The 19,532-nt window shown below is 46.1% G+C and overlaps 1 protein-coding gene across 1 annotated transcript in view; it reads left to right on the forward strand.

The window, feature by feature from the left end:
• Positions 1–19,008, forward strand: part of LOC139399467 (thyroid receptor-interacting protein 11-like) — a gene marked incomplete at its 5' end in the record, with an annotated part of 38,636 nt that extends 19,628 nt beyond the window's left edge. The window contains 15 exons of the mRNA XM_071144882.1: positions 462–629; positions 3,057–3,141; positions 6,470–6,855; positions 7,023–7,151; positions 7,345–7,452; positions 8,688–8,890; positions 10,060–10,198; positions 10,889–10,993; positions 13,403–13,936; positions 14,949–15,059; positions 15,375–15,545; positions 16,243–16,392; positions 16,932–17,125; positions 17,817–17,980; positions 18,794–19,008. Coding sequence (XP_071000983.1) covers positions 462–629; positions 3,057–3,141; positions 6,470–6,855; positions 7,023–7,151; positions 7,345–7,452; positions 8,688–8,890; positions 10,060–10,198; positions 10,889–10,993; positions 13,403–13,936; positions 14,949–15,059; positions 15,375–15,545; positions 16,243–16,392; positions 16,932–17,125; positions 17,817–17,980; positions 18,794–18,951 — 2,805 coding nt within the window. The remainder of the gene's footprint in view (positions 1–461; positions 630–3,056; positions 3,142–6,469; positions 6,856–7,022; positions 7,152–7,344; positions 7,453–8,687; positions 8,891–10,059; positions 10,199–10,888; positions 10,994–13,402; positions 13,937–14,948; positions 15,060–15,374; positions 15,546–16,242; positions 16,393–16,931; positions 17,126–17,816; positions 17,981–18,793) is intronic.
• Between the last annotated feature and the right edge of the window lie 524 nt (positions 19,009–19,532).

Below are 19,532 nucleotides of genomic sequence, written 5' to 3' on the forward strand. Positions count from 1 at the left end.
CATCCTTTTATCTAACTCTGTGACAGACCTTTCTGACATTTTAAAGGGGCAATCTGCAGTTAAAAACAACTACAAAGAGGTCACGCCCGCCACCTTTCGGGGTATTAAGGATAGATATGGCTGCAGAAATGTAATGACTCTCATAATTCGTAGACCAAGCAATGGATACGAGGACTGACTACAAGATCAACATGATAACTGTAACCATGTGTTGGAGCTATACAGCGTTTGTTTACAATTACCTTGTTTACAAACAATGGAGTGAAACGTTTGCGTTCCGATGGGGTTAGACAGTTGAACGAAGCTCATGAGACATTTATAAGTTATAGATCCTAATAATCAATCCTAATAATCAATGCCTATATATCATTAATTTATAAGTCCAAAAAATGCATGTAGGAATTGCAGATTGCACCTTTTTAAAAAATGTTTTTTTAATGATTCTAAATGTGAATCTCCAGGAGAAGGACTCCTTCACGGAGGGTCTGAGAGCCAACATGGCCGCCACCCAGAGGGAGCTGGAGGCCGGGGTCCAGGCAGCCACCCAGGAGGCTGAGACCCTTAGAGGAGCTCTGGAGGAGAAGGACAAGCAGCTGGGAGGCATGAAGGAAGACAACAGTCACCTGAAGGTAGGTCTACAATATGTATGACATGGGTAACGTGCAATATATCTGTTATGCTATTCATTATGGTTTATTTGGATAGTGACAAGTACACGTTGAGAAACATGTTGAGTGTGTAATGTACAGTGTCTATTTTGTATACAGCAGTACTGTGTGCCTAAGTTACTTTTCCCCTCGGGGAAATGAAAGTTCATCCTCACCTCCGCTCTTACCCTTCTCACTGAACTACCCGGCCTGTCGTGACTGAACTACCCGGCCTGTCATGACTGATCTACCCGGCCTGTCATGACTGATCTACCCGGCCTGTCCTGATTGAACTACCCGGCCTGTCATGATTGAACTACCCGGCCTGTCGTGACTGAACTACCCGGCCTGTTGTGACTGAACTACCCGGCCTGTCGTGACTGAACTACCCGGCCTGCCATGACTGAACTACCCGGCCTGCCATGACTGAACTACCCGGCCTGTCGTGACTGATCTACCCGGCCTGTCGTGACTGATCTACCCGGCCTGTCCTGACTGATCTACCTACCCGGCCTGCCATGACTGATCTACCCGGCCTGTCATGACTGATCTACCTACCCGGCCTGTCGTGACTGATCTACCCGGCCTGTCCTGACTGATCTACCCGGCCTGTCCTGACTGATCTACCTACCCGGCCTGCCATGACTGATCTACCCGGCCTGTCCTGACTGATCTACCTACCCGGCCTGCCATGACTGATCTACCCGGCCTGTCCTGACTGAACTACCTACCCGGCCTGTCCTGACTGATCTACCCGGCCTGTCATGACTGAACTACCTACCCGGCCTGTCATGACTGATCTTCCTACCCGGCCTGCCATGACTGATCTACCCGGCCTGTCCTGACTGATCTACCTACTCGGCCTGCCATGACTGATCTACCCGGCCTGTCATGACTGATCTACCTACCCGGCCTGCCATGACTGATCTACCCGGCCTGCCATGACTGATCTACCTACCCGGCCTGTCATGACTGATCTACCTACCCGGCCTGCCATGACTGATCTACCCGGCCTGTCATGACTGAACTACCCGGCCTGTCGTGACTGATCTACCCGGCCTGTCATGACTGAACTACCCGGCCTGTCATGACTGAACTACCCGGCCTGTCATGACTGATCTACCCGGCCTGTCATGACTGATCTACCCGGCCTGTCATGACTGATCTACCCGGCCTGCCATGACTGATCTACCCGGCCTGCCATGACTGATCTACCCGGCCTGCCATGACTGATCTACCCGGCCTGTCATGACTGATCTACCCGGCCTGTCATGACTGATCTACCCGGCCTGCCATGACTGATCTACCCGGCCTGTCATGACTGATCTACCTACCCGGCCTGTCATGACTGATCTACCTACCCGGCCTGTCATGACTGATCTACCCGGCCTGTCATGACTGAACTACCCGGCCTGTCATGACTGAACTACCCGGCCTGCCGTGACTGATCTACCCGGCCTGTCGTGACTGATCTACCCGGCCTGTCGTGACTGATCTACCCGGCCTGTCGTGACTGATCTACCCGGCCTGCCGTGACTGAACTACCCGGCCTGTCGTGACTGAACTACCCGGCCTGTCATGACTGATCTACCCGGCCTGTCATGACTGAACTACCCGGCCTGTCATGACTGATCTACCCGGCCTGTCATGACTGATCTACCCGGCCTGCCATGACTGAACTACCCGGCCTGTCATGACTGATCTACCCGGCCTGTCATGACTGAACTACCCGGCCTGTCATGACTGATCTACCCGGCCTGTCATGACTGATCTACCCGGCCTGTCATGACTGATCTACCCGGCCTGCCATGACTGATCTACCCGGCCTGCCATGACTGATCTACCCGGCCTGCCATGACTGATCTACCCGGCCTGTCATGACTGATCTACCCGGCCTGCCATGACTGATCTACCCGGCCTGTCATGACTGAACTACCCGGCCTGTCGTGACTGATCTACCCGTTCTGTCATGACTGAACTACCCGGCCTGTCGTGACTGAACTACCCGGCCTGTCGTGACTGATCTACCCGGCCTGTCGTGACTGATCTACCCGGCCTGTCGTGACTGATCTACCCGGCCTGTCGTGACTGATCTACCCGGCCTGTCGTGACTGATCTACCCGGCCTGTCGTGACTGATCTACCCGGCCTGTCGTGACTGATCTACCCGGCCTGTCGTGACTGATCTACCCGGCCTGCCGTGACTGATCTACCCGGCCTGTCATGACTGAACTACCCGGCCTGTCATGACTGATCTACCCGTCCATCTAATCATTAGTTTTGTTTTCGTTTTTTAAATTGCATTGTCGTCGCCCCCCCCCACCACACCGCTTTAAAAGCACTTTTAGATGATTCATTAATGTAATGAAAAGTGCAATAAAAGAGTAATAACTGATGATTACCCTATCAGGAGGAGATCGATCGCCTCAGGGACCAGCAGAACAGACCCCAGCCCTCCGGCCTGTCCGAGCCACGCACCCTGGACATCATCACAGGTAAATAGAATTAGCTGTTCTGCTGTTGTTTAGAATACGATGTGATTTCGTCTGTGTGTATTGTTATGGCTCCAGGCTTTCCCTTGGTGGCACCAGCCCATGATTTGGGGTCACCCCACAAATGTTTTGCAGCCGGCACATAATAAATACATTTCGAATCAAACTTTATTCGTCGCGTGCGCCGAATACAACAGGTGAAATGCAGTGAAATGCTTACAGGCCCTAACCAACAGTGTAGACCTTACAGTGAAATGCTTACAGGCCCTAACCAATAGTGTAGACCTTACAGTGAAATGCTTACAGGCCCTAACCAACAGTGTAGACCTTACAGTGAAATGCTTACAGGCCCTAACCAACAGTGTAGACCTTACAGTGAAATGCTTACAGGCCCTAACCAACAGTGTAGACTTGACAGTGAAATGCTTACAGGCCCTAACCAACAGTGTAGACTTGACAGTGAAATGCTTACAGGCCCTAACCAACAGTGCAGACCTTACAGTGAAATGCTTACAGGCCCTAACCAACAGTGTAGACCTGACAGTGAAATGCTTACAGGCCCTAACCAACAGTGTAGACCTTACAGTGAAATGCTTACAGGCCCTAACCAACAGTGCAGACCTTACAGTGAAATGCTTACAGGCCCTAACCAACAGTGCAGACCTTACAGTGAAATGCTTACAGGCCCTAACCAACAGTGTAGACCTGACAGTGAAATGCTTACAGGCCCTAACCAACAGTGCAGACCTTACAGTGAAATGCTTACAGGCCCTAACCAACAGTGTAGACCTGACAGTGAAATGCTTACAGGCCCTAACCAACAGTGCAATTTGTAAGTAAAAAATAGGTATTAGGTGAAAAATAGATAAGTAAAGAAATAAAAAAAACGACAATAAATGACAGTGAAAAATAACAGTAGAGGGGCTATATACGGTAGAGGGGCTATATACGGTAGAGGGGCTATATACGGTAGAGGGGCTATATACGGTAGAGGGGCTATATACGGTAGAGGGGCTATATACGGTAGAGGGGCTATATACGGTAGAGGGGCTATATACGGTAGAGGGGCTATATACGGTAGAGGGGCTATATACGGTAGAGGGGCTATATACGGTAGAGGGGCTATATACGGTAGAGGGGCTATATACGGTAGAGGGGCTGTATACGGTAGAGGGGCTGTATACGGTAGAGGGGCTGTATACGGTAGAGGGGCTGTATACGGTAGAGGGGCTGTATACGGTAGAGGGGCTGTATACGGTAGAGGGGCTGTATACGGTAGAGGGGCTGTATACGGTAGAGGGGCTGTATACGGTAGAGGGGCTGTATACGGTAGAGGGGCTGTATACGGTAGAGGGGCTGTATACGGTAGAGGGGCTGTATACGGTAGAGGGGCTGTATACGGTAGAGGGGCTGTATACGGTAGAGGGGCTGTATACGGTAGAGGGGCTGTATACGGTAGAGGGGCTGTATACGGTAGAGGGGCTGTATACGGTAGAGGGGCTGTATACGGTAGAGGGGCTGTATACGGTAGAGGGGCTGTATACGGTAGAGGGGCTGTATACGGTAGAGGGGCTGTATACGGTAGAGGGGCTGTATACGGTAGAGGGGCTGTATACGGTAGAGGGGCTGTATACGGTAGAGGGGCTGTATACGGTAGAGGGGCTGTATACGGTAGAGGGGCTGTATACGGTAGAGGGGCTGTATACGGTAGAGGGGCTGTATACGGTAGAGGGGCTGTATACGGTAGAGGGGCTGTATACGGTAGAGGGGCTGTATACGGTAGAGGGGCTGTATACGGTAGAGGGGCTGTATACGGTAGAGGGGCTGTATACGGTAGAGGGGCTGTATACGGTAGAGGGGCTGTATACGGTAGAGGGGCTGTATACGGTAGAGGGGCTGTATACGGTAGAGGGGCTGTATACGGTAGAGGGGCTATATACGGTAGAGGGGCTATATACGGTAGAGGGGCTATATACGGTAGAGGGGCTATATACGGTAGAGGGGCTATATACGGTAGAGGGGCTATAAACGGTAGAGGGGCTATATACGGTAGAGGGGCTATATACGGTAGAGGGGCTGTATACAGGAGAGGGGCTATACACAGACACTGGTTGGTCGGGCTAATTGAGGTAGTATGTACATGAATGTATAGTTAAAGTGACTATGCATATATGATAAACAGAGAGTAGCAGCGTGAAAGAGGGGTTGGTTGGGGGGGAGCACACAATGTAAATAGTCCGGGTAGCCATTTTGATGACCTGTTCAGGAGTCTTATGGCTTGGGGGGTAAAAACTGTTGAGAAACCTTTTGGTCCAATACTTGGCGCTGACTTTATATGAGTCATCTTATAAAATAATGATGAAGTCGTTCACAATACTATATTAGGAAGGGTAATAGACTAGTGAAATCGTATTCAATAAATACGTTGTTACTTCTAACAGGCCAAACAGGAATGCACGATTAAAAAATATATAATCCAATGATTGTTATGAGTTTTGGGTTGAACATTATGCAAATGTTTTGTTATATCTTACTGTCAAAATAGCGCTCCAGAATTTAGATTTATTTTTTTGGGGGGGGTTCAATTGAGATTCATTTTCCTTCATCTTTTATGTACGATGCACTAACATTTTTTATATAGGCCTAATTCGATCGGTTCTAATTTACCACCTGAGGAAGTAGAAAGCCAAAACACATTAGCTAGATCGCTAACGTTTAAATATAACACCATGTATTAATCTAACGGTAAATGTAAATCCTAATTTTAAAAAAACACGTTGCAGTGTAGCCGAGTTCACTTGTGATGGCCGACGTGCTACGTAATTCAAAGCCCTATCAGGTCAGATGTCTTGATTTGTTTAATTAGGTGTGCTTTGCGCTCGGTAAAGAGCGTTAAGAAATAAACATTACACCTACAAGAAAGCGTTGACCGTCCTCTCTTTTTAATTTGGACAACTTATTGCTTCCAAAGTAGAAGTTTTCACGCAATTCTAAGAGGTGTAAAAAAAGGCTCACTCACTACAGCAGCCGGTCCCAGCGCACCAGGCACAGCAGTAGGGCAGACACTTTCATTACAGCAATCATGTGAATAATGCCTTTTTTACTGTTTAATCAAATTCATGGTTTTATCCGCCTCAGAAAATAGGAAGTTTTGATTCAGGTGACCAGGTAGAATGTTCAGTGCGAACAATTAAAAATGTAACTCGCGCAAAGGGTTGCAAAAATACATTTTTTTTTTAATTAATTTTTTAAGTCGCCGTCTCATAGTCCTGCAGAAAGGAATCGCCTTGACGACAGTCACATTCAGATTTACAAAAAATGTTAATCACAGAACTGGAGAATGAGATCAGCCAGCTGAAGAGCACCAGAGACGGACTGGAGGAGGAGGGCCACTCCCTGAAGAGGAGAGTAGAGGAGCAGCGGGGTCACCTCCTCTCCTCCCAGCAGTCTCTCATGGCGCAGCAGAATGAGTTGGAGCAGGCCCACCAACGCCACGAGCAGAGCAGAGAGAACTACGATAGGCTGATCCACGCCAAGGACGAGGAGATTGGGCGCCTGCAGCAGGAAGTAGATCACCTCGGCCACACCCACTCCTCCCAGGAACAGGAAGTGGTCATCCTCCAACAGGAAGACAAGACCCAGTCGTCCCTGAATAACGGAGAGAACGACAACGAGAAACATGACCTGTCAAAGGTGGAGATAAACCGTCTGGTGAAGGTATTTCCTGCATTTTATTATTTAATATTATAATAATCATCTAATAAATAATCTGATTTCTGTTAAATGACAACATAAAATTAAAATAAATGTAATGACATCATCCATCTCACTTGACTTGAGCAACTGTGGGCCTTCTTGCTAATACATCTGATCTAAACCCGAAGGGCATCAAGGAGAAGGAGACTGAAATCAGCCAGCTGAATGAGAAGAACCTGAACCTGACCAGACAGCTGGCCCAACTGGTGGTCTCCAGAGAGGAGATTGGGAAACTCTCCCAGATGCTCTTGCAGAAGGTATGTCGTTTTTAAAAGGGCAATATGCAGTTCAAACAACTGTTTTAGTAAAAAAGCCGAGGGATGGGGCTGGAGAAATGTATGGATACAAGGACTTGGCCATCCATGATATCAAATGTATAGTTAAACCATGTTTTGAGGCGATGTAACAGTTTCTTATTGAAATATACCGTTTTTTTTTATTTCTCTCAAGGACCTGGAGATCCAGGCACTGCATGCTAGAGTCTCCCTGGGGGGCCACAGCCAGGACGTGATGTTCCTCCAGCAGCAACTGCAGGCTTACGCCGTGGAGAGAGAGCAGGTCAGAATCACAATCGGAATAAACTTTATTTGCCAAGTAGACTGTATGTACACTACCGTGCAAAAGTTTGGGGTCGTTTAGAAATGTCCTTGTTTTTGAAAGAAAACATTGTCCATTTTTAAAATAACATCAAATTGATCAGAAATACATTGTTAATGTTGTAAATGACTATTGTACCTGGAAACGGGCAGATTATTTTATGAAATATCAATATGACTATTGTAGCTGGAATTGGATGATTTTTAATGGAATATCTACATAGGTGTACAGAGGCCCATTATGAGCAACCATCACTACTGCGTTCCAATGGCACGCTGTGTTAGCTAATCCAAGTTTATCATTTTAAAAGGCTAATTGATCATTAATTAGAAAACCCTTTTGCAATTGTGTTAGCACAGCTGAAAACTGTTGTTCTGATTTAAAGAAGGAATAAAACTGTCCTTCAGACTAGTTGAGTATGCCTCCGGGATGCTGGCCTTCTAGGCAGAGTTCCTCTGTCCAGTCTCAACGTCAACAGTGAAGAGGTGACTCCGGGATGCTGGCCTTCTAGGCAGAGTTCCTCTGTCCAGTCTCAACGTCAACAGTGAAGAGGTGACTCCGGGATGCTGGCCTTCTAGGCAGAGTTCCTCTGTCCAGTGTCTGTGTTCTTTGGCCCGTCTTAATCTTTTATTTTTATTGGCCAGTCTGAGATATGGCTTTTTCTTTGTAACTCTGCCTAGAAGGCCAGCATCCCGGAGTCGCCTCTTCACTGTTGACGTTGAGACTGGTGTTTTGCGGGTGTTCTGCGTTTATCTAATGACAAATTAGCCTTTTAAAATGATAAATCTTGGATTAGCTAACACAACGCGCCACTGGAACACAGGAGTGATGGCTGCTGATAATGGGCCTCTGTACACCTATGTAGATATTCCATTAAAAATCATCCAATTCCAGCTACAATAGTCATTTACAACATTAACAATGTCTACACTGTATTTCTGATCAATTTGATGTTATTTTAATGAACCAAAAATGTGCTTTTCTTTCAAAAGCAAGGACATTTCTAAGTGACCCCAAACCTTTAAACGGTAGAAGTAGTCTACATATAGTAGTACAGATGTAGTAAAAACAGAACAATAAGAGGATTTAATGAACAAATTGACACATTTTTAAAAATTGTGTAAAGTGACTGTGTAAAATTTGTGACTGTGTAGAATGTGGGATTGTTAAAGTAAAATGTGTTTTTGTTAATTTAGGTGCTGGCGGTGCTGAATGAGAAGACGAGGGAGAACAGTCAGCTGAGGGGGGACTACCAGCGCATCATGGACATTGTAGCAGGGAAGGAAGCTGTGCTCCTCAAGGTCCAGCAGGAGAACCAGAGGCTGTCCACCATGTCTGACCCCTCAGGCAGCCAGGAGATGTTCAGAGAGACCATCCAGAACCTGTCCCGGATCATCAGGTGTAGTTGTGTTGTACATTCGGTGCAGAAATACAGTAACTCAGTTGGTAGAACAAGGCCCTTGCAACTCCAGGATAATGGATTCCTTTCCCGGGAATGCAAGTCCATTTGAATGAAAGTGTCTGCTAAATGATATACACTACCGTTCAAGAGTTTGGGGTCCATAAAATAAAATAAAAAGTGGTATCTGAGAATGGCCAATAAAAATAAAAGATTAAGATGGGCAAAAGAACACAGACACTGGACAGAGGAACTCTGCCTAGAAGGCCAGCATCCCGGAGTCGCCTCTTCACTGTTGACGTTGAGACTGGTGTTTTGCAGGGTTCTATTTAATAAAGCTGCCAGTTGAGGACTTGTGAGGCGTCTGTTTCTCAAATTAGACACTCTAAAATACTTGTCCTCTTGCTCAGTTGTGCACCGGGGCCTCCCACTACTCGTTCTCTTCTGGTTAGAGCCAGTTTGCTCTGTTCTGTGAATGGAGTAGTACACAGCGTTGTACCAGATCTTCAGTTTCTTGGCAATTTCTCACATGAAATAGCCTTCATTTCTCAGAACAAGAATAGACTGACGAGTGTCAGAAGAAAGCTATTTGTTTCTGGCCATTTTGAGCCTGTAATCAAACCCACAATTGCTGATGCTCCAGACACTCAACTAGTCTAAAGAAGGCCAGTTTTATTCCGTCTTTAATCAGTTTTCAGCTGTGCTAACATAATTGCAAAAGGACTTTCTAATGATCAATTAGCCTTTTGATTGTTGCTGATAATGGGCCTCTCTACTCCTATGTAGATATTCCAGAAAAAATCAGCAGTTTCCAGCTACAACAGTCATTTACAACATTAACAATGTCTACACTGTATTTCTGATCAATTTAATGTTGTTTTAATGGACAAAAAATTTGCTTTTCTTTCAATCACAAGTACATTTCTAAGTGACCCCAAACTTTTGAACGGTAGTGTATATATATGTATGTGTAATAAATTGTTATTATATATATATATATATATATATATATACCTTCTAGTGTACTGTGCCCTACTTGGTAATGTCATGTATCCATGTATCCATGTGCTGTTTAATTATATTCTCCTGTCCTTGAGCATGCAAATACAATTTAATTTTCTTATTATTATTGTCATCATCGTCGTCGTTGTTGTTGTTGTTATTATCAGAGAGAAGGACATTGAGATCGACGCGCTGACCCAGAAGTGCCAGACCCTGGTGTCGGTGCTGCAGGCAGGAGACTCTGGAGGCGTCAGCTCCAACCAGTTTGAAGAGCTGCTGCAGGACAGGGACACACTGAAACAACAGGCAAGACAAGATATTTAGCATTTTGTCTGTTTTTACAGAACTGTGCCTGCCTTGTGTCATAAAACCTTCTCACGGGAGGTAAAAACATTATTCACATCACAGATGAGGAATCGCTGTTTTTAAAGTGCGATAGTGCAATTCCATGTATAAAGGTGTCTCTAATGTATATATTGGAAGATGTATAATGTAGCTGAGGCTAATGTAGCTGAGGCTAATGTATATATTGGAAGGTGCCTAATGTAGCTGTGGCTAATGTAGCTGAGGCTAATGTAGCTGTGGCTAATGTAGCTGTGTCTAATGTATATATTGAAAGGTGCCTAATGTAGCTGAGGCTAATGTAGCTGTGTCTAATGTAGCTGTGTCTAATGTATATATTGAAAGGTGCCTAATGTAGCTGTGGCTAATGTAGCTGTGGCTAATGTAGCTGTGTCTAATGTAGCTGAGGCTAATGTAGCTGTGGCTAATGTAGCTGTGTCTAATGTAGCTGAGGCTAATGTAGCTGAGGCTAATGTAGCTGAGGCTAATGTAGCTGAGGCTAATGTAGCTGTGTCTAATGTAGCTGAGGCTAATGTAGCTGTGGCTAATGTAGCTGTGGCTAATGTAGCTGTGGCTAATGTATATATTGAAAGGTGCCTAATGTAGCTGTGTCTAATGTAGCTGAGGCTAATGTATGTATTGTAATGTATCCAGGTGAAGAAGATGGAGGAGTGGAAGATGCAGGTGATCACCACAGTAAAGAACATGCAGCATGAATCTGGCCAGTTGGTAGAGGAGCTCCACAAGCTACAGGGACAGGTAACCATCATCATATCTTAAAGTAATGAATCATGTATCATATGTAATGATAATGAGCCTGCCCAGCAGTAATAATGTTAAGATAAAGTACTAACTCAATTGGCGATTGGCGAAGTCACCCCACAGTCACCCCAAACGATTGGCGAAGTCACCCTAAACGATTGGCGAAGTCACCCCCAAACGATTAGCGAAGTCACCCCAAACGATTGGCGAAGTCACCCCAAACGATTGGCGAAGTCACCCTAAACGATTGGCGAAGTCACCCCAAACGATTGGCGAAGTCACCCCAAACGATTGGCGAAGTCACCCCAAACGGAAACTCTGCAGATGGCCCAATGTCCCTTCCCAAATTAGAAAGATGTGAGAACTTGTGAAATCCTGATTTTATCCAAATAATCATTATTGAAATATCTGCTTACCTGAACATTAGTCGTCCCGTCCCACTGTCTGTTGACAGATGCTACGATGACTGTAGACATCACCATAGACCCTGTAGACATCACCATAGACCCTGTAGACATCACCGTAGACCCTGTAGACATCACCGTAGACCCTGTAGACATCACCATAGACCCTGTAGACATCACCATAGACCCTGTAGACATCACCATAGACCCTGTAGACATCACCATAGACCCTGTAGACATCACCATAGACCCTGTAGACATCATCATAGACTCTATAAACATCACCATAGACCCTATAGACATCACCGTAGACCCTGTAGACATCACCATAGACCCTGTAGACATCACCATAGACATCACTGTAGACATCACCATAGACCCTGTAGACATCACCATAGACCCTGTAGAAATCACCATAGACCCTGTAGACATCACCATAGACCCTATAGACATCCCCATAGACCCTGTAGACATCACCATAGACATCACTGTAGACATCACCATAGACCCTATAGACATCCCCATAGACCCTATAGACATCACCATAGACCCTATAGACATCACCATAGACATCACTGTAGACATCACCATAGACCCTATAGACATCACCATAGACCCTGTAGACATCACCATAGACCCTGTAGACATCACCATAGACATCACTGTAGACATCACCATAGACATCACTGTAGACATCACCATAGACCCTGTAGACATCACCATAGACCCTGTAGACATCACCATAGACCCTGTAGACATCACCATAGACCCTGTAGACATCACCATAGACATCACTGTAGACATCACCATAGACATCACTGTAGACATCACCATAGACCCTATAGACATCACCATAGACATCACTGTAGACATCACTATAGACCCTGTAGACATCACCATAGACCCTGTAGACATCACCATAGACCCTGTAGACATCACTGTAGACATCACCGTAGACATCACCATAGACATCACCATAGACATCACCATAGACCCTATAGACATCACTGTAGACATCACTGTAGACATCACCATAGACATCACTGTAGACATCACCATAGACCCTGTAGACATCACCATAGACCCTGTAGACATCACCATAGACCCTATAGACATCACCATAGACATCACCATAGACATCACCATAGACCCTATAGACATCACTGTAGACCCTGTAGACATCACCGTAGACCCTATAGACATCACCATAGACATCACTGTAGACATCACCATAGACCCTATAGACATCACCATAGACCCCATAGACATCGCTCTAGACCCCGTAGACATCACCATAGACCCTGTAGACATCACCATAGACCCTGTAGACATCACCATAGACACTCATCAGACACTGGTCCATCATGATGTATTCCTGTAATCTAACTCACTACGTTAAGACAGCCTGTCCCTCATCAGACACTGGTCCATCATGATGTATTCCTGTAATCTAACTCACTACGTTAAGACAGCCTGTCCCTCATCAGACACTGGTCCATCATGATGTATTCCTGTAATCTAACTCACTACGTTAAGACAGCCTGTCCCTCATCAGACACTGGTCCATCATGATGTATTCCTGTAATCTAACTCACTACGTTAAAGACAGCCTGTCCCTCATCAGACACTGGTCCATCATGATGTATTCCTGTAATCTAACTCACTACGTTAAGACAGCCTGTCCCTCATCAGACACTGGTCCATCATGGCACACAGACAGATCTCTTCCTCTACCTGAAAGGAAAGTCTTTCAACAACATTATCTTTTGTCATGTGTTTTTTTTAATTTTTTTTAATTTTATTTTTTTGGGGGGGGGGGGGCGGTTCCCAATTGGGGTGTTTTATGGGTACATGATCACGATAGGACAAAGGTTGACATCGCCCAACCCCTTCTGTCAACTACAACGTGATGTGTCGGCCAGCCCGCTGAACCTACTAGTGATCCGACATTCAGCAGCCTTATTGGGATGAATAAAGGACTGTTTTGTCTCTGATCCTGTAGGTGGATGCAGACAACGACTGCACCTCGACTCTCTCCGTGGACTACAGCCGTCTGATCCACAGCTATGAGCAGAAGGAGAGGAAGCTCGGCAGTCTCAGTCACGAACTAGCCCACGTCCAACAGACCATCAGTCAGCTGAGCAGTACTAAAGATGTCCTCCTGGGGAAACTGGACAGTGTGGCGCAGAGTCCCCAAGTCAACCCACTGTCTGCTGCCCTGACGTCTACTGCCCAGCCTCCTGCTGCAGTGGAACCTCCCAGACACCAGGTGGCAGCACCTGCAACACAAGGGAACCAGGAAGGACTGAGACAGGAGTTGGAGTCTCTGAGAGCCCTCCTGTCTGAGAGGGAGACTATGATCAGGACCTTGCAGGAGAATAACCACCGCCTGTGTAACTCAGCCCAGGTGTCAGACAGCGAGCAGCGAGGCCACGCCGAGGAGGCCAGACAAGTCAGAGAGAGACTGGACGTTCTGCAGCGCTCTGTCAGGGAGAAAGACCTGCTCATCAAGACTAAAGGAGATCAACTCACCCAGGTGTGTGTGTGTGTATGCGTGTGTGCGCGTGTGTGCGTGTGTGTGATATGAGGAAGGCACAGCGTGTGCTATTAAGACTTAAATGTAACCGTAAATAAAATCTATATTCAGTTGCAACTGAATCAAGTGACTAATGACCCCTTCATTAGAATGAGTACAACGGTCAATTCAAGTGAATTATGTCATAAATGGTGGACTGGCAGCCATTTTGAGTGTCCACATAGGTGCAAAGTAGGATGTTCTAGCAGGCATTTTGAGTGTCCACATAGGTGCAAAGTAGGACGTTCTAGCAGCCATTTTGAGTGTCCACATAGGTGCAAAGGTAGGATGTTCTAGCAGCCATTTTGAGTGTCCACATAGGTGCAAAGGAGGATGTTCTAGCAGCCATTTTGAGTGTCCACATAGGTGCAAAGAAGGATGTTCTAGCAGCCATTTTGAGTGTCCACATAGGTGCAAAGGTAGGATGTTCTAGCAGCCATTTTGAGTGTCCACATAGGTGCAAAGGTAGGATGTTCTAGCAGCCATTTTGAGTGTCCACATAGGTGCAAAGTAGGACGTTCTAGCAGCCATTTTAAAAGTGTCCACATAGGTGCAAAGTAGGACGTTCTAGCAGCCATTTTGAGTGTCCACAAAGGTGCAAAGTAGGCCGTTCTAGCAGCCATTTTGAGTGTCCACATAGGTGCAAAGTAGGACGTTCTAGCAGCCATTTTGAGTGTCCACATAGGTGCAAAGGTAGGATGTTCTAGCAGCCATTTTGAGTGTCCACATAGGTGCAAAGGTAGGATGTTCTAGCAGCCATTTTGAGTGTCCACATAGGTGCAAAGGTAGGATGTTCTAGCAGCCATTTTGAGTGTCCACATAGGTGCAAAGGTAGGATGTTCTAGCAGCCATTTTGAGTGTCCACATAGTTGCAAAGGTAAGATGTTCTAGCAGCCATTTTGAGTGTCCACATAGGTGCAAAGGTAGGATGTTCTAGCAGCCATTCAATCTGTGCATTTGTTTATTTCTCCAGGTAAGTGAGAGCCTGAGGAACCGTGAGAGCGACAACGAGGTGTTAAAACAAGCCGTGACCAACCTGAAGGAGCGAGCTCTTATCCTGGAGATGGATACCAGGAAGCTGAAGGTAGGTAGCCCAGCGGCTCAGGAGTTCAAACTTTTAACCGGAAGATAGCCAGTTCGAATCCTGGGCTGGATTGACCTGAAATCTGGAGGGCTGCTAAGATGTGGAGGTCATCCTAAAGATGTTGGGTTCTTGAGCAAGGCCCTTAAACCCACAACATGCTCTCTATCCAGTGGCACTAGACTGCAGCTTGACCCTCGTGTGTGAGGGTCAAGTGTGCTGTCTGGAGGGGATTGAGAGATATAAGATATATTAAGATATATTTCCGTTGTTTGCTGAAACCTGGACAATTTGAAAGTTATTTGAATTCTATTGAAGGATGAGAACGAGGCTGTGGCCCAGCGGAGCCGGGAGAAGGAGTCAGAGTTCAGAGCCCTGCAGGAGACCAACATGCAGGTGTCCCTCCTCATGAGGGAGAAGGAGTTTGAGAGGAGCGCCATGTCAGAGAAGGCTGCCGCCATGGAGAAGATGCTCAAGGACAGAGAACAGGTTAGGATGTTTGTACTGTACAAAATCAGTTACTATAAACTACTAACTACACATTTTTGGGAGAATGATCATTGGGGAACTTAAAATGCCATAACTCAAATCCTTTATTGAAGCGATAAGGCCAGAGGGAGGTGTGATATATGACCAATATACCACAGCTAAGGGCTGTTCTTAGACACGACACAACGCGGAGTGCCTGGATACAGCCCTTAGCCATGGTATATTGGCCATATATCACAAACCCTAGCGGTGCCTTATTGCTATTATAAACTGGTCACCAACGTAAATTAGAGCAGTGTAAGTAAACGTTTTGTCATACCCGTGGTATACGGTCTGATATACCACGGCTGTCAGCCAATCAGCATTCCGGGCTGGAACCACCCAGTTTATAATTAGTAATAGATTACAGATCTAGTGAAGGACAGAGAAATTCAATCAAAGAAGTAAAATAGGCTATTTAAATAGTTTAAATACATTTTCAAACACTTGGTTAAATCTTTTCTCAAACTGATCAATAATGTATTTCTTCCTGACCCTGTAAAACAACACTTTCACTGCACCTATCAGGTGTGTGTGTGTTTTTATAACCTGACCGTTCCATTGCGGTGTCCCATGGCAACAGTCAGAAGAGCGGGAAGCAGAACCAGCTGTTTGATCAAATGTTTTTTATATAAATTTTTATTGATACGTTTCCCAGGGCAACAGCCAGAAGTCTGGAGAGCTCAACCAGCTCCTGAACGAGCTGAGGTCCATGCAGGAGAAAGCTGTGGCATTCCAGCAGGAGAGAGACCAGGTCATGCTGGCTCTCAAACAGAAACAGATGGAGACGACAGCCGTACAGACAGAGGTAGGATGGATGGACACACACCAGGGTTTATGTTAGGGAAATGGTGGCCCGTCCAGGGTTTCTGGTAGGGAAATGGTGGCCCGTCCAGGGTTTCTGGTAGGGAAATGGTGGCCCGTCCAGGGTTTCTGGTAGGGAAATGGTGGCCCGTCCAGGGTTTCTGTTAGGGAAATGGTGGCCCGTCCAGGGTTTCTGGTAGGGAAATGGTGGCCCGTCCAGGGTTTCTGGTAGGGAAATGGTGGCCCGTCCAGGGTTTCTGGTAGGGAAATAGTGGCCCGTCCACTGTTTCTGGTAGGGAAATGGTGGCCCGTCCAGGGTTTCTGGTAGGGAAATGGTGGCCCGTCCAGGGTTTCTGGTAGGGAAATGGTGGTCTTTTATTATTCAAAAACATCTCTCGCTCTCGCTCTCTCTCTCTGTGTATGTTTTTCTCGCTCCGCCTGTCTCCTCTCTCTCTCCGTCTGTCTCCTCTCTCTCGCTCCGTCTGTCTCCTCTCTCGAACCGTCTGTCTCCTCTCTCTCGAACCGCCTGTCTCTCTCTCTCAGCTGCAGCATGTGAAGGACAGAGAGCAGCGGTTGAAGTTGGAGCTGGACCGACTACGGAACCACCTGCTGGAGATAGAGGAGTCCTACACACGGGAGGTCCTCGCCGCGGAGGACAGGGAGGCGGAGCTACGCAAGAGAGTCACGCTATTGGACGACAGACTGGCCACTTCCTCCAGTCAGGTGGAGAGCACCAGGTAAACATATTCAGTAGGCACGAAGATGAAACAGGGAAGTACGATCTGAACGTTTTTGAAACGTCTTGAAACATTTTTTTGACTCTGGGGGCCCTAATGAACAAGACCCCTTGAAAACAGATGGTCTGTTTATCACTGGTGTTGGTTGAGTTACAGAAGGATAAAAACTTTATTGTCCCGTGTCCACGAACACACAGAAATGTACGTCCAATTGAAAGTTTGTGCTCTGCACTATCAAATCAAATGTATTTGTCACATACACATGGTTAGCAGACGTTAATGCCAGTGTAGCGAAATGCTTGTGCTTCTAGTTCCGACAATGCAGTAATAACCAACGAGTAATCTAACCTAAACAATTCCAAAACTACTACCTTATACACATAAGTGTAAAGGGATAAAGAATATGTACATGAAGATATATGAATGAGTGATGGTACAGAACGGCATAGGCAGGATGCAGTAGATGGTATTGAGTACAGTATATACATATGAGATGAGTAATGTAGGGTATGTAAACATTATATTAAGTAGCATTGTTTAAAGTGGCTAGTGATATATTTGACATCCATTTCCATTATTAAAGTGGCCAGAGTTGAGTCGGTGTGTTGGCAGCAGCCATTCGATGTTAGACGCAGCGAGGTTTGGGTAGCAGAAAAACGAGAGACATCCTTCTTCTTTGTTTGTCTCGTAGCCACCAGGCGTCTCTCCAGGTGGAGTCTCTCCAGGAGCAGCTGAGTGGAACGGTGAGGCAGAGAGACGAGGCCTTGACTCAGCTCAGAGCAGCACGGGACCAGGTCAACCAGTACGCCGTGTCCCTGTCCAACCTCCAGATGGTGCTAGAGCAGTTCCAGCAAGGCAAGACTACTGGCCTCCGCTTGTCTGGTCCCAGATCAGTTTGTGCTGTGTAGATGGCGTCTATGATCGATGTAATGCCATGATAAGGACCGTAGGAGTTGGTAAGAGCACTAACAGGTCTGGGACCAGGCTAGCCTCTGCTGTAATGCATGTTGTTTATTTTTGGTATCCAGATCTGTTGGTGTTGTATAGCCAACTCTATGGTCACTGAGGCGGTAGGGAGAATATAGCCTGGTATCCAGATCTGTTAGTGCTCTATAGCCAACTCTATGGTCACTGAGGCGGTAGGGAGAATATAGCCTGGTATCCAGATCTGTTAGTGCTCTATAGCCAACTCTATGGTCACTGAGGCGGTAGGGAGAATATAGCCTGGTATCCAGATCTGATAAGTGCTCTATAGCCAACTCTATGGTCTCTGAGGCTGTAGTGAGAATATAGCCTGGTATCCAGATCTGTTAGTGTTGTATAGCCAACTCTATGGTCTCTGAGGCTGTAGTGAGAATATAGCCTGGTATCCAGATCTATTAGTGTTGTATAGCCAACTCTATGGTCTCTGAGGTTGTATTGATTATATAGCCTGGTATCCAGATATGTTAGTGCTGTAGAGCCAACTCTATAGTCACTGAGGTTGTAGTGATTATATAGCCTGGTGTCCAGATCTGTTTGTGCTCTATAGCCAACTTGATGCTATACCACACACAGATCTGGGACCAGTCTCATCTAAAAGCAACACCAACTCCGACAGAGAAAATAGAGCTCTTCTGGTCTTTATAAAGATATGAACCTCTTCTCTCTGTGTTCTCCTCCCGACAGAAGAGAAAGCCATGTATTCGTCAGAGCTCGATAAATACAAGAGGGAGAAGGACGAGTGGAGAAGAAAAGCAATTAAACTGGAGGACGTGGCCTCAGCACTTCAGGTAGGACACTTCAGAACGACTCATCAAGTACACATCCACTCCTCAATCATATAGTCCTCATGTTAGTCCAAACAACTACCTCTTCCCCTACTGTATTTATTTATTTATTTTTGCTCCTTTGCACATCATTATTTTTATTTCTACTTTGCACATTCTTCCACTGCAAATCTACCATTCCAGTGTTTTACTTGCTATATTGTATTTACTTCGCCACCATGGCCTTTTTTTTGCCTTTACCTCCCTCATCTCACCTCATTTGCTCACATCGTATATAGACTTATTTTTCTACTGTATTAGTGACTGTATGTTTGTTTTACTCCATGTGTAACTCTGTTGTTGTTGTATATGTCGAACTGCTTTGCTTTATCTTGGCCAGGTCGTAGTTGTAAATGAGAACTTGTTCTCAACTAGCCTACCTGGTTAAATAAAGGTGTTCTCAACTAGCCTACCTGGTTAAATAAAGGTGTTCTCAACTAGCCTACCTGGTTAAATAAAGGTGTTCTCAACTAGACTACCTGGTTAAATAAAGGTGTTCTCAACTAGCCTACCTGGTTAAATAAAGGTGTTCTCAACTGGCCTACCTGGTTAAATAAAGGTGTTCTCAACTAGACTACCTGGTTAAATAAAGGTGAAAT

Source organism: Oncorhynchus clarkii, unplaced genomic scaffold (assembly GCF_045791955.1).
Source record: "Oncorhynchus clarkii lewisi isolate Uvic-CL-2024 unplaced genomic scaffold, UVic_Ocla_1.0 unplaced_contig_3314_pilon_pilon, whole genome shotgun sequence".
NCBI classification, from domain to species: domain Eukaryota; kingdom Metazoa; phylum Chordata; class Actinopteri; order Salmoniformes; family Salmonidae; genus Oncorhynchus; species Oncorhynchus clarkii.